The sequence below is a fragment of the Cyanistes caeruleus genome, chromosome 1, assembly GCF_971803275.1.
Source record: "Cyanistes caeruleus chromosome 1, bCyaCae1.hap1.1, whole genome shotgun sequence".
Classification (NCBI taxonomy): domain Eukaryota; kingdom Metazoa; phylum Chordata; class Aves; order Passeriformes; family Paridae; genus Cyanistes; species Cyanistes caeruleus.
Genome location: NC_141701.1, coordinates 120917425 through 120941544, shown reverse-complemented (window position 1 = coordinate 120941544; position 24120 = coordinate 120917425). Strand labels below are relative to the sequence as shown.

The following is a 24120-nucleotide window of genomic DNA, read 5'->3' as shown; positions in this document are numbered from 1 at the left end:
GGGCGCGCCCGTCAAGGACCGGGATCGCATTTCCCGGGAAGGAGCCCCGGCCCCGCGCGGGACCGGCCGCGGCCCCGCCCCCTCGGCCGCATGGCCCCGCCCCATTGTTCACGCCCCACAAACGGGCGTGTCCTCCCAGGAAAGCCACACCCCCAAGGGCCCGCGTCCTTCAGGCTGCCGCGCACGCGCCCTCCACGTGACGCTGCCGAGCCCCTCCCCGCCCTTTGTTTACCCCGCGTGGGGCCGCGCGCCGGCCGATGGCGTCAGCGCGCCCGGCCCCGCCCCCAGGCCGCGTCCGCCGCGGCGACAGCAGCGCTGCGGGAGCTGCCCGCGTCCCCCGGGCGTGCCGCTCCCCGCCTGCCGCCCCTGCCGAGCGCCGCCACACGCTGTGCGCCGCCCGACAGCCGGCGGGCGCATGTTCCCGGGCGGGCTCGGCGCGCCGGCGGTGAGCGCGGGCGAGCATGGCCGCGCCCGGGTCGGAGAAGAGCAGCAAGAAGAAGACGGAGAAGAAGCTCGCCGCCCGCGAGGAGGCGAAGCTGCTCGCCTCCTTCATGGGCGTCATGAACGCCATGCGCAAGCAGGTACGGGAGGCGCTCGCTGGGGCCGGCGGCCCGCGATGTCCGTGCTGCCCTGAGGGCAGATCCCGCTCCCGCGCCGAGGGTCCCTTGGGTTTCCCGTCTCTTGCGGGGAAAATCCCACCGGAACCGGCACTGCCGGTGCCTCAGGGGCTCCGGAGCCGCACAGGAGAGCGGCGAGTTCCGATTCCGTTTGCGCCGGCCCCTTGTGGGTGCTGGAGGCCGAAGACGCCGTGGATCTGTTTTTCCTTAGCTGATAGCGCCTTGCGTGTGGTAGGGCAGGAGTGAGGCTGGGATTGATGGATGGATGGATGGATGGATGGATGGCCCAGTGTCTCCGGTCGGAGCATTCACGGAGCCCTTTTCGAACCGAAGCCTGAGGGCAGTGCAAAGGCGCTTGGTGCTGGATTTTTGACCAGAAACTCTTCTCTGAACAAATTGACTGTGCCCCCTGTGAACAGTGAAACTGCAGCGGGAGGAGAGGCATGAGTGGAACCATTGTTTGGTTTCACAGGTGGCATTTTTGTCTTGAGTACCTCTGCCCATCGCACTAGGAAGCCAGTGGCAGTGTAGGAGTTTGGTGGCTTCATCCGGCCTCAAATTCTTGGGCAGATAGTTTCCATGGTGAATAGTTTAATGAGTATTAAAGATGACTCCTCTGTTTACCAATAGAGCAAGAGTGGTAACCAAAATTGCAGTTATACAGATACATGTCAGTTGAGCTGTCTAAACTGAAATAAATACTTGGTTTTTAATTATTTATTTATAAAAACCATTAAATTAATGGCACAAGAGAAGAAGGATGTTATGTGTAACTTTGTGCATATGAAGAAATTCCTCTTCTCAGAGGAGGAGCTCATTGGTTGTGGAACTTTGGTTTGTTTAAAAAGAGATGTGGAGCCAGAGTTAAAGCTAATTCTGAAGCCAGACTACATAGGGGCTTCGCACTTGGTGCTGTCATGTGTTGTGTCTTCTAGGGTTTATTTTCTTGTCCTCCAGTGTTAGTCTTGCCAGAGGCCCAGTCCAGCTTTTAATGCTGTCTGTACCAGCAGTCTGGGTCCTGACCTCACAAGTATTGGTGTTGGTTCTGCTTTTCTCTAGCACTTCAGCCCTATTCTTCTCTCACTAATAGCCAGTCAGTTATTTCGTCTTCGTAAACCATTTCACACAACTAAGTTGTTACGTTATGAAAACTAAATTTTTTTTCACTGACTTCAGATAGTAGAATTAAGACTTAAAGCCTGTGATCTATGTTTATGTAGGCTTTGTTTCTGATCTAAAAGTGTAAACATATTCCAAGGTGTGGCTGAATTCATAACTTGGTTCCTCAGTGTTTAGTTCATACCTCTTCCATTGTTTAAAAGGGAATGCCAAATGCTGTTATGATTTGTAAGCAGATAAAGGAAATATTACCCTCCTGTCGATATATGTGCAGTCCCCAGTGCAGAAATTCACAGTGCTTTGCTGTGTCCCTGTTCCAGTATGTGGCATCACATTGTTCTGTGTAAGTGCCTCATCTTGCAGTACAGTGGAGTGCCAGCTCTCATGTAGCTATAAGCCACTCCAAACAAGGAGTGAGAGGATCAGGATTAAGTGCTGTGAAGTTTGTGTGTACTTCTGATTCAGATTGCAGAATCTGTTATGCCCAAGGAGGTGCAGCTCTGAGTTTTGCCTACAAACTTCTCATCTGACCTCAGGTGAGCTTTACGTATCCCACACAGTGTTGACTGGTCCAGAAATTTTTGTTGATTTCATGAAACTCATGCTTCTTTTAGGAGTCATTTGTAAGAGGAGCTCATGTATCACTGAGGGGGTAGGAGGAGGTGTGAATATACAGGATAAATTTGGGAAATCAGCAGGAGCCAGAGGAAGGCACACTAAGTTTCAGCTCATTAGTCATGCTGAAGGTGTAAGAGGATTTGTAGTCAGCTCTTTCCTCTTATGTTTTCTAAGTCAAGAACTATGGTGTAGTTACAAAAGCTGAATATGAGTTAAAATGTCCTGTGATAGAAATGTCAAGGTGCACATGCAGCTCTAGATATTTAGCTCATTAGTTTAATCCTACAGGAATCTGGGCCAGTGGGAACTTACAGCTCATTATAATGACGCTGCTTTTTGTGTGAGCTGGGATGAAGAGGAACCCTCCATGAGTGTGGGAGTTTGGAGTAAGCTATGTACATACCTGCACTCAGTACAGGTGAGGTGCTGGGGCCAAGTGTGTTGAGTACTTGAAGGACTTTTTGCTTGGCTTCAGCACTGATGACCCACATCTTTGTGGGTTTTCCAGAGCTGTTGGACAGCATGTGCATAAAGCATTTGTTACAACATTGCAGCTCAGTGGAGGTCAGCCAAGAATGAAGTCACTGGGAATGAAGCTGGGATAGAGCTGCAAGGTGTTGCTGAACCTGTTATTTGGAAGGTGAAGTGCCCTGCAGAAGCTGACGCTCGGGTGTGTCCTTTGGTTAACACCAGTCACCTGTTCCGTCATGAAGGTGACCCAGTGACAACAGTGGGTCCTTCTGGAAGGAAGTGCAGAAATCCTCAGAAGAGCATTAGTTGAAATTGAACCGTCACACCCACAAACATCCCAGGGAAAGAAGTTAAAATGATGGTCTGTTTTGGTTGGCAAATGCACCCAGAGGGGCCTTAGAACATCTGAGGTGTTTCAAATGCTGAGCTGAGGCATTTAATGTGTTTTAGAAATGTTGCGCTCAAGCAACAGCTGCAAGTCTTGGCAAAGCTTGGCCACAGGATTTTATGGTATCTTGTATTGCTAGTTTCCAATGCTTGTTTTGAACCAGAAGTGTTAGAAATTTCAGCTTTTAAGGGATTTCCTCTGAAACTTTTCCAGAATGGTCTCTTTTTTTGTTGTTGTTTCAATCCTAAATGGTTTAAAACTACAAAGGAAGCTGTATGTCACCCACATCCAACTTCCAGCTAGATAATATTTTTGAAAGTATTATTTATGTTTTGTCTAGTATGTGCTTTTGAGTGTCCTGTAAAAAAATAAGAACAGGCATGTCTAAAGGAATTGTAAATGTGGATTATCAGCCCTAGATAATATTGTCTCCATGTGGGAAACACCGTCGCAAATATATATTTCCCACAGTAGAAATGTTCTTTTCTGGGGCTGGCCTTGGGATGGGTGTACACAGATGTTTTTGAAAGCAGTTCCATGAACTTAAGGTGATAATCCAAAATTATTTCCTATTTTTTGAGGAAGCAGTGCCGCTCAGTTTTTCTTAATAGATAGTTATAATTAACTGTAGTATGATATGCATTTATTTCACTCAATATGTTTTTAGAAGAGATAGCATTTTAGAATCTATTCAAATTATGTGTTTTTACCCCAGTCCTTCCTGGAAGCTTTTAGAAGTTCTGTTGCTTTCCTTTCTTCTTCTAGAACATGACAGTTCACATGTAGGGAGAAACTAGCTGCCTACATATAAACAGCAAACAAATGAGAAATAAATTACGTTTTGTTTGGAAGCTAGTTGCTCATCAGGTATGGCCAGTCAAACCCTTCCACAGAAGTGATATTTTTTGATACATTTTCTTTAAAATGCTCCACTGAATGCTTTAAACTCATTCATCACTTTGACTCCAGTTGGGCAATAGGATGGCAGACTTCAGATATGAGGTTCCTGTGAATTTTTTTGAAAATCAGCAGCAGAGACACTGATAGATGAAAGCAGTACAATATACATGTAGCCCCTACTAGCTGCTGCATTATTGTAAGCTACAGCAAGTACTTTAATCAGAGTTCATATTATTCATGACCATCTTGTACAAATTCATGGGTAAGCTGATGTTTGCTAGTTCTCCAGGCTACTGAACTTTGATTTTCAGAAAAATCTTTCTATCACATAATGTTCTTGAGTTGTTTGTGTTACCAAAAACAATGAATTTCAATAAGCTGTTTCTAAAGAAATATTGTTGTAATATTTTTAAAATGCTGATTTTTGTCTTTTTCTCCCTCTGATTCAGAAAACTCTTTGTGATGTCATTCTTATGGTTCAAGAAAGAAAGATCCCAGCTCACCGTGTAGTGCTTGCCTCAGCCAGTCATTTTTTTAACTTGATGTTTACTAGTAAGTCTTTTGAAAATTGATTAATTTTAAACTTTCATGATTATATCCTGTTTTGTCTGTCAACCTGTTTATCTTATGAAAGTGATTAATTTGAAGGATAAGTCTAAGTGAAGATGTCTCATTTTGTGTCCTTATTCCATTCATTTCTGTTCACCCCTCCCCTTATTTTTCCTCTCTTTTGATCAAGTGAAGTGTTACTTCATTTGTAAGCCTTCTTAATAATTGAGGCCTATACATTGTATTAGAGTTTATCTCCATTCCCTAAGCTGAAAATTGGGAATTTATTTGTCCCATTACAGAATTTGTCTGCCATCAGGCACTTCTGCATATAAATTGGGCTTTCAGAGGTTAGAGACATGGTTTAGTGGCTGGAGTGGATGATCTTAGAGATCTTTTCCTACCTTAATGTGATTACCTTAATTCTGTGGTTCTGTAGTTCTTTCATTTGTGCTCTCTTTAAAAATTCAGTTATGTAGTATCTTATTTTTTGTATACCTTACCCATGAATTGTAAAATTACTGTAAAATCGAAGTTGAATGGAAGTAAAATAACCATTCATTCCAGTGGTCAATGGTAACCACCTGTGGGTAAAACCTAGTGCTGAGTCTGGGTGTGGGGAGCTCAGAGCTGTCTCCATTGTTATCAGCTTTAATGTGGCAATGGCTTTTGACAGTGCTAATGCTAACATGGCAGTCTGGCTGCAGTCAACAACGTCTAGGACTTTTTCTACTCAAGACAGTTTATCATAATTTAGATAATACAAGGATGTACTCACACCAGTTATCTTGTTTGTTCCACTGCCTCCTTTCCTGACTTGCATTAGCAATCCTGGGAAAACAGCAATCAACTCTGAGCAGTTTTTAGCAGGTTACCACCTTGTATAATTGCTTTATTTTCTACTGTTTGCAAAACATACAATAACTAGAGTCACTTCTTGATTAAAAGTTTGTCTTTTAATCTTTTTGCAGCAAATATGATTGAATCAAAGTCCTTTGAAGTGGAGCTAAAAGATGCAGAGCCTGACATTATTGAGCAGCTCGTGGAGTTTGCTTATACTGCAAGGTAGTTTTGTTATTTAAAGCTCATGCTTTTCTAGGAAGCCTGCCGATTTTAAATTATAAAAGCTTAAAATGATGCTTTTGTGATTAATCTGTTTTGTTACCATTAAAATTCTTTCCTTTGTTTAAAGCCTGATGTGACTAGACCTTCTATCCTTCCTCCCTCTTCCTTTTTATTTAACCAGTAGGAAGCCCTACAGACAAAAGAGAGTGGTATTTGTCTCCAGAAAGCAATTCAAAGCACTTTTGACTTCAGTGTTGGAGCCAAATGATGTTTCCCATGGTTCTGTAATTCAGGTCCTTATTGATATCAGCAGGGTCTCTCTTTGTGGCCATAGTAGCTATGGCACAGAACCATTTCCAGGAGTTATACCTTCATCTCAAAACACGCAGGGTGGATAACTCTCCTATGAACAGTGGTTTTCCCCCCTTCTCAGCTTGTCCATGTATTTGCGGGTTTTGTGGTGGTTTTTTTTCTCTTCCAACCCCTCCCTACCCAGCAGAGCTCTTGCAGATGGCTAGGATTGTAAACAGTACTTAATCAGCTTTAATCAGACCTATGGATGGCAGACCTTCCATCTAATGGGGTTAACTCTCATTAGGGAGGCTTTCTCCTTTCTTTTGAGAGGAATCTTGTATACTTCATCAGTGGTAGAAGATAGTCTGTGTTAACAGCCCACCCCAGCCACATGGTTGCATGCCCTGATACCCAAACCCTAGACTGTGGCTTCCATAACTTCTCTTGAAGCACTGCCAAACTGGTTATTCTGCTTATGCACTCTGGGCAAATCAGCCAGACCAGTCCTGACAGACTTTAGACAGGTTTTTCTGATGTCTGTTTGGGAGTTGAAAATGGTCATTAAAAATGGTTCTGGGTTTGGTTTTTTTTCTTTTCCTTTTGTGCAAGTGGTTAATCATACAACTCATAGCAATAGTACAGGACTGCAGAGAACCTGTGTTAAAGGCTTATTCTTCAGTTTCCAGGACTGGTTATTCTTTGCACTGCCTGGGTAAAGTAGACCAAACAAAAGCAGTTTGGAAAGATCATGAAGGATGTGTCCTTAGACTTTATGTGAAAGATTCTTGGGTAAATAGGAGGGAAATAATATTGCCATTTATGTGAATTTGTGTAAGTCGCTTTTTTTATTGCTGCAACATAGGTCACTTCAGTGATGCTAATTTTACACCTTCTGTTTTGCAGAATCTCAGTTAACAGCAATAATGTCCAGTCTTTACTAGATGCAGCAAACCAGTATCAGATTGAACCTGTCAAAAAAATGTGTGTGGACTTCTTAAAAGAACAAGTTGATGCTTCCAATTGTCTTGGTAAGAGAAATAGACTTAAATTTACTGTTTATTTTTTAACTTTGCTTTACTGTCTATTTGTGGATAGACAGTAACATTTTGCTAAATCCAGGCATGTAAAAATAAATTTTCTCTGAATCTGAACTGTTTCCCCTTGCCACAGGACTGTGCAAGGTCTCATCCAGCTTGTCAGGATGCTGGGGCTTCTTGTTTGTTAGAGAGCTAAATGTGTTTATTGAGGTGGAGCTTTCAGTTGTTACTGTACTTGCAGGCAGAATTTGAAATATTTATAACTTTTACAAAACTAGCATATATTTTACAAATATAAACAGAGTAAGTTTAGGCTACTTTTGGTTTTATTCACTTTTAATTTTGACTGAAAACAATGAATGTCATCTGGGCAGGTTTGATATCATGTTCTGTAGCTCTAATGTGAACTTGGTGTTACAGAAAAGGTAAACAACAAGTAGAACTAAATACTTTTTCATGCTTAAGATTTGGTGCACCTTATATAATCAGAAATTGAAGAGAAAATTTTTTAAATGTTTTTTATTGACATTGTTAGGTAATTCTTCTAGTAACATCTCAATCATTACTGATGTTTACAGCAGCAATAGAAATGTTTTGCGGAATATATCTGAATTACAGTGACTCAACTGGCACTTCAGTGCAGCACACCTGCAGCTCTGAAACAACTGCTAGAAGATAGGCATTACCTAAGGAAGATGCCACTTAGGCTTGCCTTGAGGCATATTTCTGCCCTGTGGCTTCTGTTAGGTGGAAAATTAATTATGGTCTCTAAGGCTTGCATACTTTGTTGCTAATTTATTGCAAAAAAATGAAAACAATTTTTCCTCAGGGCATTGTTTTTAAATTGAAACATGTTTCGTGCAGACTCACAAGCAAGTGCACAGTTCATAAAAAGAAAAAGTATTTGAAAGAAACCATGGTTTAATTTGAATCTTGAAATTTTGTTATATAGGTGGATTTTATCTTTCTAGTTCACATTTTACTACTCTGAGCAGCTCAGACTAATTTCAACCCATATGTTGAAATGCCTATGTATGCTCGTGCCACACTTGCCGTTTCTTCTGTGAGAAGGAAGACTGTGGAATGATGAAAAGCTGCCTGATGAAAAGCTCTGTGCTTACATTGTTTTTAATGGCAAAGTTGGCAGTGGTGCTTCTCAGCTGCTATTGCTGTTTATGCCTTTATGCCAACCTTCTGTTCTTTCAGCAACATCAACTTTACTTTGTGTGGTCTGCAGCTGACTGTGCTATGTGTATAGAGAGGTCCCAGTTCACCATGACTGTTGAAGGAAAGTGGGCTTGGTTGGTGACTGCTGCATGAGCAGGTCAGGAGAGGTTGTAAAATGTGGATCCAGTTTCTCAAGCTGTTCTGGTTAGACATGGTTAGTGTGGCTTGGCTCAAACTTGGTTAAGGTACTGTTGTGTGCTTTGTAATTGGGAAAGAAACAGTGAGGAAATATGCTGGAGAGACAGTTAATATAGCAGATGTTGCAGGTCTGACTCTTCAATTAGTTCAGCAGGTATAGGGATCAGCAGCTTGTCCCTGTCTTAGTTTGCCTTGGATTGCAGGTGAGTCATGATAGCATGTGTTTTAATGGGGTAGAAAAAAAACATGGTAATAAATATTAAATTGGAATTGTAAGTATCACTGAAATTACAGCAATTGTATTCTATTTTAATATGTTAAAGGTAATTGCAGTTCAAGTTTAGACGGGTTTTTTTCTAATTTTCCTTCATAGGCATAAGTGTGCTAGCAGAATGCCTAGACTGCCCAGAACTGAAAGCCACTGCAGATGACTTCATCCATCAGCATTTCACTGAGGTTTACAAGACAGATGAATTTCTTCAGCTTGATGTTAAGCGTGTGACACATCTCCTGAACCAAGATACATTGACAGTGAGGGCAGAAGATCAGGTGAGATCCCTGTTTTGTAGCAGCTAAAAGCATTGAACTTAATGATCATCTTTAAATCAAGAAATGGCTTCAGGTATTCAAGTATCTCACTTCTGATGTTCCTAGTGGATATGATGCACATAGTGCTTGCTAAATTGTGGAATAAAAAGGTGCATCCTAACTTGTTCAAAACCAAGTATTAATAAATATTCACATTTCAAGTGTGGTTTACAGATGTGTTGTTTCAGCAGACTTGGAAGAAGTCACAGAGGGAATAAGCAGAACAGTTTCCTTTGTCAAGATACTTATAGGGCTTCTGATTCAATAGCGTATGTGAGCTAAATTGTTTTGTAGTGGATGCTTCTAGACTGGGATTTATGTGCTTTTGGTGAAAGTGGATCACTTCAAACCTCGCTTCAAAGTGAAGCAAGTTTGCTTCACTTCAGTTGAGCAAAATGCACCTTAATGGATGCACATTTCTACCTGAGTATGGCCTAGCCCATTCCAGAGAGGAGTTTTCTGATGGAAGCATAGATATACACAAAGCTGGGGAACTGAGGGACTTGAAATTAAGATGCGTAAAATACTGAAAGCTACATGCATTGACAGTGGTGGATTGCTGGGCATAAAAAAGTTTAGGTGGCTGAAAGGAGCGTGGAGTTCACTCAATTAAAATTTGTAACCTGTGGTAAAAATTACATTCACAGCTCTCCCATTTAGAATGCTTGATTCAGCTTAGAGCACAGCCCTGAATGATTATTGGCCAGCTTGTTCTTCCTACTGCAAGAAAATAGGAAACATATGGGTATCTACAGTTCAGCCCAGACAGGTGATTGTAGTCTGGTTGGAGCAGCTGAGTGGCACTTGCAGCTGCTGGGCACTTGTAGCTTCTTAGCAAAGCTGTTGAAAACAAACTGAAATCTTGCCTTTGTAGCTCTGCTGTTCTGGTGCTTGAATTAGGTAATTTAAGTTTGTGTGGGTATGGCATTGTGAGTTGACTCAAACCTTTGAAGTGCAACAGAGGGATGTTGTAGCTTAGATGGTATGTATATGCTCTTGGAAATGGATGTTGTGCCGACTGAAGTTTCCATTGACATTGACCTCCAACAGGCAGAAGAATTCATTTGCAGCATTAAGGTTTAGCTGTTTGTCTTACTGTATGGTGATGTAACGTATGAAAACAGAAGTTTGACTGTACTACAGGAATCTTATTTCTCAGGAGTATGCTAGAAATTTGACATTATACTCTAATTTTGTTTTGGTGTGGAACGTAGCTATATTTAGCTAAAAGAGAAGGTAGCATTAAGTACTCCCTGTCCTATACAGTGTTCCTGTTCAAGTCATTCCGTTGAATTTCCTTAGCTGATGGAATTGAGCCTTTAATTATTATTTTCTCTCACACATTTTCTGGTAATTTTGCAGAGTTACAGCTGGGGTCTAGTAGTCCTGAATAATTCTTCCATGAAGTGTCTTTCCATGTTATCTGTCACTCAGCACCAGTCACTGACCAGCTTCAGCTACAGGTGTAGACACTGGCTGTGCTATTGCTTGCAGTGAGGTTGTCCTGCCACTTCAGAGTCAGTGCTACTGCATAAGCTTGCTGTGTCTGAGAGCAGCATGGAAATGTCAGAATATACATGTAATCCTAGATTTATTTTTTTTTCATCCTGACCCACTGGACAATTATAAATAGAGCAGATTTCTTGATTATCTTCCCTGATGTACCTTCCCTGACCCCTAAGAAAACCCAATATCTTTTCTCTTGAGAAGGAGAAAAAGAGGAAACACTGGTAAATTTACAGTAGTTTGCAGGTAAAACTTTGATTTAAGTGGTCCCCTAAGACACAACAATAGCAGTGTATTTGGATACCCAACATGATGATTGGTAAGAGAACCAGTTTATCACCTCAGGAGACTGTATCAGATAGAAGTTATTTCATTTCTGTGCAAGCATTACTGGTGCTATAGCACAGAACTTGAAGAGTATTAGATTTAACCTGGTACAGGAGTTACCCACATAAATGTGAATTGCAGAGTCATGTTTTCCTTTTAGAGGGAAAAAAGTTAAACAGCAGAAGCAGTAGGCTTTTGAAGTTTGTAAATGAGATTTATTTCAGTGGTTGTGCATTTTTTTTACTTGTCTGAGCATTGTCCTTTTTTGGGCTTGGTTGACTTTTGTTGTAAGGTTTTTTTGGGGGGGGTGGTTTTGAAAGATGGCAATGGGATCCACACATAATAAAATGTTAGCATAAGTTAACCTCCAGCAGGCATTAGAATCAATTCATAGCATTAAGGTTCTGTTGCTTGTCTTGCTGTGTGGTGATGTACCTTATCTCTTTCTCTCCTTGTCTCTTGTTTAAGGTTTATGATGCAGCAGTCAGATGGCTGAAGTATGATGAGCCAAATCGCCAGCCGTACATGGTTGATATTCTTGCTAAAGTCCGATTTCCTCTAATATCAAAGAACTTCTTAAGTAAAACAGTTCAGGCTGAACCACTTATTCAGGATAACCCAGAATGCCTTAAAATGGTGATCAGTAAGTTGACCTCTAGCTAAAATCTTTATGATTTTCTGTATAATTAAAAAATTGCTTTGAAAATTTTTGAAAATTCTTTGCTTTAAAATGCTCTAACATTTTCACATTAAATCCATCTGTGTTCCCTATAGGATGCTGTGTTTAGTTGAAGTTGGATTGGCAGATTATTATGTAAATAAAACTCATCTTATGTAACAGTATGACTTTCATTTGTTTTCTCCTAGCAAATGGAATGAACTCCATGAGAAGTAATGGAATAGAGATTTTGTCAATGACTCATTAGGGTAACTGAAAGTTAGTCTGCCTCTGTGACAGGCTTGTAATTTCAATATTGTTCATGTTTGTATGTGCATTAATAAAAGAAATATGTCAACATTTTCAATATTTGCAAGCTTTCCTAAGCAAATTAGAATTTTAGGTGTACGTTTTACTGTTTTTATCTGTTGTATACTGACCATTAGTCCTACAATGATCCTACATTTGCATTCTCAGTGTGCAGATGAAATAGGAAACAAGCTTTCCTGTTGTTTTTAGACACCATTTGTAAAATTTTATCACGTAAGAAAGAAAGTCAATTTCAGTAGCAGTTAACTAGTTGGCTTCAATGTAGTGTAGATATAAAAATCAGTACACAACTGTTTTCCTTCAGACTCATTGAGCAGGATTCAAATTTACCCTATATGTTGGTAAGTATTTGCTGACATTTGACATCACAGTCATACTTCTTGTGTGACACCAAGTTGGGTGCATTGTATAGGAAATAAGGATTTTTGTCTGGTTTTAGTGGCTTGTAATGTCACCAATGTTTTTGCATTCTTTGGAATGCTTTTGGGCTTGCTTCCTTTTGACTGTTTTAATGCAACAATCTTAATTGCTTGTTAATATTGGGTAAATGAGCTGAGCATTGCTGCTACATAATATGAGTCTGTATCTGTCCTGTTTTCACATGGAGCAGCCAGTTTGGAACAGGGTGTAAATCTGGATGTATGCTCCCACCCTCACATGCTGCTGTGCATTCTTCCATTTTGAATCAAAACTGTATAGGTGTAATGTAGAAACTTGATTTTCCTCCTTTCCTTCCCGTCCATCTCTCCCCCATCCCTGCCTCTGAAACATCCCTATCCATGTGTGAGCTACACTGGATCTGCAACAGTTGTTGTCTTCCTTGCAGGTGGGATGAGATACCACCTCCTTTCCCCGGAAGACCGAGAAGAGTTAGTGGAAGGTACCCGACCAAGAAGAAAAAAACATGATTATCGCATTGCTTTGTTTGGAGGCTCTCAGCCCCAGTCCTGCAGATATTTTAATCCCAAGGTAATCGTTACCTCAGAATGCATTAAGATTCACTGTTTGTAATCTTACCTGTTTTCTTTGTTGATGATACTAATTAAGACATAATGATCTACAGAACGGTATTAGGAAGGAAGTATTCCCTACCTCCTGGGTATACAATTGGAAGAATATGGTTAATTAAGTATTTTTAAGTCTGTGTACCTAGATGTGATACTTCATTTTGAATAGAATGATTGTATTCGTTTCTTAGCAATATTAGATATGCAGAGCTGATCAATCTGTCCCGAGTTGAGCATTGATTGGTATGTGCATTCCACAGCTGCAAATAAACAAAAGGTCACTGAAACGTTAGGAAATTGGTTAGGAATATATGAAAGTCTGTATGCATGTGCATGCACTCAGGTGTTTAGATATTAACTCAAAGCAGGTTTTTTTAGCACATGTTAAGTTACTGGCTAGTATGTTAGTGTAGAACCTAGTTTTTGTAGGGGTTTTTTAGTACATTTATTTTAAATATACAACCACTTCTAAATCCCAATAGTTCAGGTTTTTTTATTCTTAAGAGTATATAAGGAAAAGAATGGGGAGCCAAGTATTACATAAGTGGAAAAGAGTGAGTTTCTACAACAAAAAACTTAGAGGTGATCAATTTAAGAACAAGCAAGCTCTGCCTGAAATTTGTTCCCATGATTCTTGAATAAAATCAAGCCACAGGAGTGGTGTCTATTTCAGCTGTGCAGACTAAAGGGTCTAAAAATGTCAACTGCTTACAGAAGGATTACCCATACCCTGTTTTACCAGGCAAACATACACAGTAGCACAGAATAAATTTGCTACGTAAACATCAGGGTTCTCTTAAGTTATGAGATCCTGTGCATGTAATATTTTGTGGAAGCAATTCTAGTTCTAACTCAGCATATTAAATGCTTGTTAAAATTTCAAACAGTTTTGTGTGCTGTGTGAACTTTATAGTCAATGTGAGCCCTGTCAAATCTAATTCTGAATGAATGAGCCTTTGGGATGTGTTTTGAACTTTCCTTTCACATTCCTTTTGTAAGATAAAATTCAAGCCACCTTCTCTGACTACCACTCAAGTCTCGGGGGAAAAAACCTCAAACCTACCAGCTTTGCTGACTTAGCTTGAGAGACACTTAATGTGTATGCCTATTGGGAATTGAAAATTCTTAACTAAGGACTGCCTTTTTCCTTTATACACATACTCAAGATAAGCAGTACTTCAACTGGGGGTGAGGAGGTGAGGGATGCAGAACAGATAATTCTCTCCTTTACAAGGTCTAAGTTCTAGAAGCATTTGATCAGGGCATTCGTAACTTTTCAGTCAGTTGCATGGTTTTGGCAAAGCAGTCTGTTCTGTAGACAAAAAGTAGTGTCTGTGAAAGTCTACATAAAGCGTAGGATACAAGAGCTTTACCTTTCATAGACTACTTGTCCAGGTATAACACAAAAAAACCCTGAATTTGGAAGAAATGTTGAAGAATTGCCTTTTAATCAAGACTTAAAGCCTTGCATGTGGAGTAAGGAGTGGGGGAAGAATGGGGCAGGGAAGGAAAATTTTAAAACTGTGTAATTGGACATCTTTATTCTAACAAGCATGTGTTACTTCACATAGTGTTTTCCTAGTGCTTATATACTTTCTTGGATACTCTTAGCTAGCCTGTCATGTCTTGTTGAACAGCTTTTACTTAATTTCCAACTCTTAAGCTATTTAAAGGTCCTTTTCTGGAGTTTTGATTGAGTATTTGATTTTAATCTTTAAAATGTGACAATAGCTTATTAAATGCAACAAACCAAGGATCCAGAACCTCTGCTGAATTACCATTTAACTCACTTTAATTGGTCTCATCAAAAGATGATGGGAGGGTTACAGAACAGAGAATTAAGTTTGTGTATGTACTTTTGCAAGGTTAGGACCTTGGGGAAAAAATTGGAATTTTGCTTGTCTGTTGAATTGATTGGTGACCTAGTCCTTCACTTCTGATTTTAATTAAAACCAGAAATTTAATTAAATTGTTGCATGTTGCATAAATAATTTAAAAGAGGTTAAATTTTTCCTGAAAATATTATCTTGGTTGCAATATGACTTTCCATAGCTGTTATAATAAAAAAGTAGTGCAAAAGTTTTAATTTTCACCAATTCCTTTGCACACAAAATTAGTGTCTAATGCTAATATTAATTTCCTTGTTGTCAGAAGGGTTCTTTAAATAAGACTGGATTGGATACTGTGTTTTATTTGTTGAGAATGTTAGCAGTATTATTTTAAGACTATATTTGCTATCTTTGTTGCACTGTAACTGGTATTTCTATTGATGCATGTACTTCAGCAAGAGAGCAAAATGATGCAACGGGACAGATGCAGATGGGCATAACACTTGTGGAGCAGTCTGGCACTAATTTGAGTAGACATACATGATTTCAAAATACTACTAGAAATCCTAGACGTTCTATTAACAGTTGTGGGAAGCATTTTCTTGTTGAATTTTTCACAGAATATTAAAAAAAAATTCCTTAGGTTGGGAATAAAATACTTGGGTTTTTTTATGAATTCTCAGTACAGAATTTATATATGATTGAGATTTTGTCAGCAATATGCTAATTCTTTTGAAACTACTATCTTTAGAGGCCAGAAATGGTTGGAATTCTTAAATTCTCAGCAGTGCAAAATTCAACAATGGCAAAGAAAAAGTAACAGATGCCTGGCAATGCTATTTCTTGATGATTAAGGGAACCAGCATACCTTTTATGAGGAGATAGAGCTGTAGTCAGTAAGCTGTTAGTGGGGAGGTTGTCCACAGTGGGCATGTCTGCTGGCTTTTGTGACAAACATGGAAGAGGAATCTACTGAAAATGAGGAAGAGTCTTAAACAAAAAATGGTACTTTTTCACAGGGCCTATAATTGTATGTGTTCCATTCTTGTCACAGGGTCTTGAAGCTCTCAGGAGTTCAGGTAGTTTTAATAAGTGATTCAATAAATTGATGAAAGAGAAAAAGGTATAGCTTTTGCCTCTGGTGTCCTGCATTGCAATTTGATGAAAACAGAGATCAGGAGGGAAAGAGTCACCATCGTGGTCCGTCTTTCCCTACTCAGTCCCCCAGAACTGAGACTTGCACTGCCCAGGGCTGTGTGGATCTTGACTGTGGTGTAAAGCGACACTGCTTAATTCCTAAGTGTGTTAAATTCAAAAATTGAAATCAGTTCTATGTGGTACAGACTAACATCGAAGAGTATTGCAAGAAGATGACCTAAATTGCCTCCTGCTGAAAGAGGAGGATACTGCTGAGTATACTCAAGTTATGGCTTTTCATTTGATAAAGGTATGGATGAAACGGATACATGAGCAGAAGCCATAAAAGTGGGTCAAGTCACAGCCCTTTATAACAGTAAAGTAAAACAACAGGGATATTTTGTAAAATTGCCAGAAGTTTGAGCTAGAAAGTATGTTGATCTTACACAATGCACTGAGACATTTTCTTAAGATTTATGCAGCTATTTATTTTGCCATGCTGTAGTATGGCTTTCCTTTCTAGGATGCCCCAGGACCTGTTTCTCACCATAAAGGGCCACATGCAGCTGACAGCTCTTCTTGATATGGGGGATGCTACAAGAAAAGATTGTAAGATGTTCTGGACTATAACATGCTCTGCCTCTCTTTCTTTGAACCCCCATGTAGGAGTCGCTGTTCTTCCTCATTGACCAAGGTGTTTGAAGTATGTCCTTGCTAAGAAAATGTAATGATGTAACGTCTTGTGTGAACCATTCCAGTGAAGGTCATTCAGCAGGTTGAGGTAGACCTTCTTGAGGTGGCACAGACAACAGTTAAGGTCCCATACTTTCCTGTTCAGTATAGGATTCAAGCTATGCTCATGGAATATGTGAGATGCTATTACTCAAGAAGTGTTTCTTGTGCTGTATGCTATCCTGGTCTGCCATCAGTTGTCGAGTTTGGTGTTTTTAAAGGCTTTGGGCATTACTGCTCATATTTGATACTTGCTGATTTTGCCAATCTATGCAAAATCAGTTTCTAGGCATCATGACTGCCAGTATTTGTGATGGAGCATTACCCTATTTCTCATGCTATCAACTGTGGATAGCTATAGAACATTTGTGTTTTGTAAATTCTGTAAATAAGCTTCTAGTTGTCATGGTAATAAAGTATGTATCAGAGCTTTTTTACTGAGTTGCTTGTCAATTTGGATATTATATTCTCCTTTTTCCATTGTCTCTGTTTGGTACATTCTGTATTTTATTATTTTTTAGAAAGAATCTGTTACTATATGTAAGATGTATTTTTCCATTGCTATAAAAGAAAATGCAATCCTACTTTATTGATTACATGCATTGTTTCTAACGTGATAGCAGTAGGAGGTCAATTGTGTTGGAAAAAACACCAAAACTGTTTTTCAGGGAAGCTGTACTGGGTGCACACAGGGAATGAGGAAATAGAAATTCATAATGTCATGGTTCATTGCAGCTAACTATGTCTGTGTCTAAGAGAATTTTTCAAGAGTACGCCTGAGGAGTATTCTTCAATAAACAGTGTTCATGTTTGTTTTGAAAAGGAACTTAAAACTGACCATATCTAAATCTCTATGAAAAGCTCTGTTTGAAAAACACTCACTGTGCAGGTAAGTGTTATAATCTATTAGACATTACTTGTTCTTTGTAATGCAGGATTACAGCTGGACAGACATCCGATGTCCCTTTGAAAAGCGCAGGGATGCAGCTTGTGTCTTCTGGGACAACGTAGTTTATATTTTGGGTGGTTCCCAGCTCTTCCCTATAAAGCGAATGGACTGCTACAATGTGGTGAAGGATAGCTGGTATTCCAAGCTAGGACCTCCAACACCTCGAGATAGCCTTGCAGCCTGTGCTGCTGAGGGCAAAATTTATACATCTGGTGGTTCAGAAGTGGGTAAGACACTAAAAATCTTTAAAACAAACAAAAAAGCACAAAGAAAGATAGCTGGAAAATTTTCTGGTTTTTTGCATGATTTTGTTGACAAGAAACTGCACGTTGCCATGTTAGCCTAATGAGTTTATTTGCCATATTTAGGATTTTATCCCCTTTTGCCCAGTCCAACAACCTATTTCTGTTCTGTTTTGAAAATGGTTTCACTGATTGAAATTAATAACTGGCGTAAGAAGTACACTGCAGCTCTTAAAGAGTTAAATAGGGACAAGATTGGATGGAGCTCTGAGCAACCTGATCTAGTGGAAGGTGTCCCTGTCCATGGCAGAGGGGTTGAAATAGATGATCTGTAAGGTCCCTTCCAACCCTAAAATTTCTATGATGGTGTGATTCGATGAAATGTATTTCAGGAATCCCACTCTTCTTTCTTCTATAAGGCCACAGAATTCAGTGTAGTCTAAAATTTTCTGGAATGTGTGACCAGAATAGCTGTATTTTGACAATGACCAATATATGCTGGGGTCTTTGGAGGGTGGTGGGAGGACGTGGAAATCTTTTACAGCTACTGCTTTTGGTGGTGAAATTGTACTTGGTCCTGTAAAGGAATTTTGCCAATTTTTCTGTCAAATGACAGGAGTTATTTTGTTACTCTGTTGGTTTGCTTCCACAAATGCAGAAATGTTTAGACAAAAGAATATGTTCCTGTAACACCACAGCATAAGTCCCCTTCTTAAGCTTTTTCGAGAGAGAAAAAAATCCCAATGATTTTTATTTTTTTTCCTTTACTATGCTGAATAATGCATCTAAAGGAATAAACATGATACATCATCAAAAACCCAAAGGTTGAAATGCAGGCATGGTATAGTCATAAAAACAGCTATGCTGATAAAGCTATGTTCTGGGGAATAAAAACAAATGGGAAAAAAGTCCTAGAAGGAAGATCCTTTTGAGGTCTGCCTTGCTGCAGAGGGAGGTAAACAGAGGAAAGAATTGTCATGACCGGTGCTTAACATTGATAATTCACTTAATGGAGGTTGTAACATTTAGGCCATGTTATCTGAACTCTAAAATATTTTAAGAGGTCTAATGTAACAGCAGAATAAGCAGTTCCCAGCTGCCACCTTGTGTAGTGAATGTGAAATAGCACCTTTCTCATTACTTGAAATAGGCTTAGCTAAGGCCACATTGGGAAACTTGGAACAATACATCATCTCATTAATCTTCAGTTTCTCATGTTTCAATTCATGGGGAATAACAACAGAAACTTTTCATTGTACGTATATTTTCTAATGCATGGTAAATGGTTAATGCAACTACAGTTGAAATTTTAACGTAGCAGTTTTCTTCTGGATACACCCTTGCATTACTTCAAAGTTGCACTTTGCTTCCATAAATATTAATCAAGACAGAATAGTAAAAGCTAAACATGAATAATGGAATTTATTTTGCCTGTACTTTTTCTTCAGAATTCAGTGAATACTGAAAGCTTGGAAAGGTCTGTCTCTCCTGAATCTAATACTTTCTAATTTGAATCAGACAGTTATGTTGAAAGCATTCATCTCATAAAATGCTGCAGTGTGTTTAGCTGTAAAGAAATCTAAAAATTGCATGTTTTTTCCATCAATTGAAGAGGTTGGATTACTGTGCCAGTCCATTACAGACAACATGGCTCATTTCTCCTTCTTGAATTGATGGGAGTCCTGTTCTATTTGCAATAACTGATAGAGTCTGGAAGCTGAACACACCAGATTCCACTCTTGTTTCAGTGCAGGAGAAATACTGATAGAAAATACATTATACTAAATATATGAGATATACATTGTATTAAAAATGGAAGCTTCTACCTGGTTAAAAAATAGACAGGTCTGCTGGCTTTTCCATGGATGGGAATTTCTGCAACTTCAAAGCAATAAGAACATCTATTTACATCAAAGAAAACATCTATTTACATGAAAGAAAAAAATGTACACTCTGTATAGTTTTTGGTGATACTGAGAATGACAGGGAGGGAGTGAACAAATGCATACTTTATAGGAGTGTTGATAGGAGTTATTTTGGGTCTGGAAATACAGCATCTCTTGGAAGGTTCAAATCCTCAGCTGATAGTAAGTGCTGCTAGTGTGACATGCTTAATTTTCAGAAGTAGAAAGCCAAGGTAAAACAGGCACAAGAAAAAGCACCTTTTACTGTTCTAGGTGAATATATATTTTGAAACAAAGAGAAGGATGTGGTTCTTTTCTGAGAAAGTTGTATTCAGCCTTCTCTGCCCTGGCTGTGATTCAGTCACTTAGCTGAAGTGTTTTAGGCCCCCATCTATATATTTTCATTAGAAAATTTGTTTTTTATTTCAAGAATAGTTTACTTGGCTCTTGAGGGAAGAGTACACACACCCTGCATATCCAGACAATAAGTATCTCTCAGTCCTCAGGAAGAAAGTAAATTGGGCAGAGGTAGCTGTTTTGTGGTTGCTAATAATTCCAGGAATATGTTATGACATAAGCTGTCAAATTCCAAAGGCAGTGAGTATTCTGGCTATTGGGCAAGTCACATTGCTTAGAGGAAAAAGACTCATGAACCTGTAGTGAGTTTATAAAGCTGGTTTCATCTCCACATCTGAAAGTTCAATATATTTCCAAGCAGTAAGAGTAGCATGAGCTGATGACAATGGGATGGATAACTTATATACATCTCTATTTAGCATTTATTCCCCTCCAAGACAAAAAAAAATAACTTTTTTTTTTTCTTGCTGTTTTTAAACACAAATAGCAGTTTTATAAACTTACTTGCATATTTTGGAACAAAAGAGTCAAAATAATTACAAGTATGTGCTTTCTGAATAATCCCAAGTTTGAAGGAGGTTAGTTCTACATTTGGAGGCAGGAAAGCAGCTTTCCCTTTTCCACTAACAAAGAAAGCATCAGTTTGATAATTGCTATTAGACTCTTCTCTTGAAAGACAACCATGAAGATTAATGCCACTTTGGTGGGTTTCTATTTTTTTTAAGGCAATTCTGCACTGTATTTATTTGAATGCTATGACACGAGAACAGAGAGCTGGCACACAAAGCCCAGCATGCTGACTCAGCGATGCAGCCATGGAATGGTAGAGGCCAATGGGCTCATTTATGTATGCGGAGGGAGCCTGGGAAACAATGTTTCTGGAAGAGTCCTGAATTCCTGTGAAGTTTATGACCCAGCCACAGAAACGTAAGTGTTAAGTCAGGTTGGCTTTAGTCACTTGTGTCTTTGCTAGCTCTGTAAATGATTGAAGTATAAGATGACTACAGGAAAAACTCTGGTAAGGAGTTTTTCCTGAATCAGCATTAAGAAATCAGTTCTTTGTAGTTCTACTTGAAAGATGGTTTTTCTTAAGCAGCTTTGTTCCATATTTTATTTTCCTAATGATAGGTTATACTTACTTTCTATGAAGCAAATGGTGATTTGTCCTTTTCTGTTTGATTTATTTTCCCCAGGTGGACTGAACTGTGTCCAATGATTGAAGCCAGAAAGAATCATGGGCTGGTGTTTGTAAAGGACAAAATATTTGCTGTGGGTGGACAAAATAGTTTAGGTACTTTAATTCTATTAATTCCCTATCTGGTCACACATGGTTTTGTGGGCATATTTTTCTTTTTTGGAATGAATGCATTCCACTCTGTTCAGCTGAAAAGCTTTAAGCAGCACCATCAAACATGTCCTGTTCTTGTCACATCAGTGTTGCCTTCTTCCTTTCACCTTCCCACTTCACTGTTACCTTACTTTTCAAATTCTTGTGCTAATGACAGTCAAGTTCAGATATGCACCTCTACTGTAGCCCAGTTAATTAATTGAAATAGTTAATATGGCTAAACCAGGCATCTGAGAAGATTTTTGGTTTGTTTTTTATTTTGGGTTTGTGGGTTATTTTTAGTTATTCATGTGTTTTCAGAGATTTTAGCATTCTTTTGAGAGACAGGTAAAGGTGTAGCCACTATTTTAGGAACTTCAGTCTCAGACTAAATATAGTGTGGTATTGTAAAATGGTGAAAATGTGAGACCTCTTTTCAGTGCTTTAACTTTAAAATACAATTTACTGTCATGGCCGGGTCAATTATGATCTGCCTGTTTCCTTGTCTTTAAAACTAGAAGAAGAATACTTTACAAGAAGAATTTAATTTTAGTTGCACAGGGTTTGTGAAATGCTTTTCAAAATGGAAAATTCTCGTTAATGAGGTTTTTTAATCACTATTTATGGTAAGTGGAATACTTTATTTCAGATGAATTCTATTTTAGAATATAGCTTGATTTTTGATTGGCTATGGAAACTGTTCCATCATGACTGATTCTTAATGCAAAAGTAAGAAGATATATTTATTGCACAAACATTTTATCAATCTGTAATCTGCCATCTGCAAAATATAAATGTATTCACTGAATGCTCCTCTTAGAAGTGTTAAAAATTGTTCTTACTGGAATAAAATGAAGAAAAGTTGTCTGGGGTGAAAAAATCTTACCTATTAATATATGATAGATTTCTTAATCTCTCAGATCTAATAATTCAGTACTGGAAATGAAAACTGAGTTAAAAAGGGACAGCAGGATGTGTATAGCTATTGTCAAGTGTAATTACTACCATATTTCCTGAAGAAGTAAATATTAGTCACAAAATCTACTCATCTCTAATAACTTTTGGTTCCTTTCGCCTTTTTCAAAGGGACTTAGGCTTCTACACTTTGATGATTTTGCTATCATCATGATGAGAGACCTCCTCTATCAGTAAATGGCCAGTTTTAGTAAAAGTACCCATGAGCCCTCTAGAATGAAATGCTATTGCTATAGGGAAGTTTCAGGTAATTCCTCACTTTTAGCCCCAAATCCACCAGAAATTCAACATAAAAAATTCTTCTGTTCATGAAATAACATGTTGGAATCTCTAGAAAGCATCTAGTGTGAATTTCTTAGAGTACATCTTACTTTCTATCTCCTTTCCACTTTGCTTGTGTTTTGTATTTATAAAAGGATAAGCTGCTAGTTTAGAAGCTGGGGTATATTTTCAGATTTGCTTTTTTAAGTGTAGGATTTTTGAAACCATGAAAATAAAAGATTTAAGTTTGCATGCTCTAGTGCAGTCCATACAGTGCAACATAATCAGTTATCTATCTCATTGCTTTGTAGGTGGCCTTGATAATGTAGAATATTACGATATCAAGATGAATGAATGGAAGATGGTGTCTCCAATGCCATGGAAAGGTGTAACAGTGAAGTGTGCTGCGGTGGGATCTATAGTCTATGTCCTGGCTGGTTTTCAGGGTGTTGGTCGCTTAGGGCACATTCTTGAATATAACACTGAAACAGACAAGTGGATAGCCAACTCCAAAGTCCGTGCTTTCCCAGTGACAAGTTGTTTAATCTGTGTTGTAGACACTTGTGGGGCAAATGAAGAAACTCTAGAGATCTGAAGACTGTAGGAGATGCCAAGGCATTCTTCAAGGACTTGGGAAAAGATGGTTATTGGTGGTTTGCTTCCATGTTTTACTGAATCATGTCAAATTTAGTAGCAGGAAAAGAAATGAGATGCAGTCTTTCAATTTGTATATACAGCATATTATATAATGTGGATTTTGTCATGCCCATTTTCTTATCTGTTTTAAAGAGATGGGGATGTGTTTTGAGAATCCACTTACATAGGTGATATCACATGGCATCTTCCTTTAAAAGGACTGTGGGTGTGGCCTTGTCAAACACAAACTCAGTCCAAATATTTAGAATGCCTCTAAAGCATTTGATGAAGAAAAAATTTCTGGTTAAACGACATTTTACCAAGATCAGTTGCAGAGACACTTCCTGTAATGAAGGTGAGTAAATACAGCTTGGCTTATTGAGAAAGAGGAACAACAATTTTTTCTCCTTCATACCTACCTGCAGAAATCTTACTGGGATAAAATGAAGATATTTTCTCAGGAAAGACCAAGGACTGCTGTCTAATAAAGATTCCCAAGGTTTTAGCAGCTCTCTAGATCATGATAACTGCCTTCTTCCAGTGAGTTTCTTCCATCATTTGCATGACTGCTTATCAATTCTTTAAGGTTGGAGAGGCCATACATAGAAGTTAGAGGAACACTTTAATGGTCTCTTTGGCATTTTATGGAGCTTTCTCAAAAAGACTTTTTGATTTTATTTTTTTTATTACACTGAGGTAGGGAATGTGGGGCAAGTCGACGAGAATTGTGCACTATAATTAGCAAGTTGGAAACTTGGAAAGAATTTTCAATCTATCTTCCCAGGCATCAGACTGTAGATGCCAAATCATTAGCAAACATGGGAACAGGAATGAGAAAAGCAAAGTCAATACAACAGATATATTGATTTTCTTCTTGAAAATGACTGTTTTTAAAATGGCATGAACCAAGTCATTAAAGATACTTTACAGAA

At 38.9% G+C, this 24120-nt stretch overlaps 1 protein-coding gene across 2 annotated transcripts; it reads left to right on the top strand.

The window, feature by feature from the left end:
- Nucleotides 1-223: 223 nt before the first annotated feature.
- Nucleotides 224-24120, top strand: KLHL7 (kelch like family member 7). 2 transcript variants are annotated; one of them, XM_023948685.2, is made up of 11 exons: nucleotides 224-581; nucleotides 4563-4665; nucleotides 5634-5727; nucleotides 6925-7049; nucleotides 8797-8972; nucleotides 11313-11487; nucleotides 12659-12801; nucleotides 17473-17713; nucleotides 20715-20916; nucleotides 21183-21280; nucleotides 22864-24120. In XM_023948685.2, the coding sequence occupies exons 1-11, from the start codon at nucleotides 462-464 to the stop codon at nucleotides 23145-23147; spliced, it is 1761 nt and encodes a 586-aa protein (XP_023804453.1). In that variant the 5' UTR covers nucleotides 224-461; the 3' UTR covers nucleotides 23148-24120. The 2 variants fall into 2 exon arrangements, with proteins under 2 accessions (XP_023804453.1, XP_086710173.1); XM_086854047.1 differs by having other exon boundaries at nucleotides 287-2272.

Bases quoted from the DNA above. Each gene is read 5' to 3' on its own strand.
- KLHL7 (XM_023948685.2), top strand. From the start codon at position 462: ATGGCCGCGCCCGGGTCGGAGAAGAGCAGCAAGAAGAAGACGGAGAAG. The intron at 7,050-8,796 runs GTAAGAGAAATA...TTTCCTTCATAG, and splicing joins TGATGCTTCCAATTGTCTTG to GCATAAGTGTGCTAGCAGAA. The intron at 11,488-12,658 runs GTAAGTTGACCT...TCTTCCTTGCAG, and splicing joins ATGCCTTAAAATGGTGATCA to GTGGGATGAGATACCACCTC.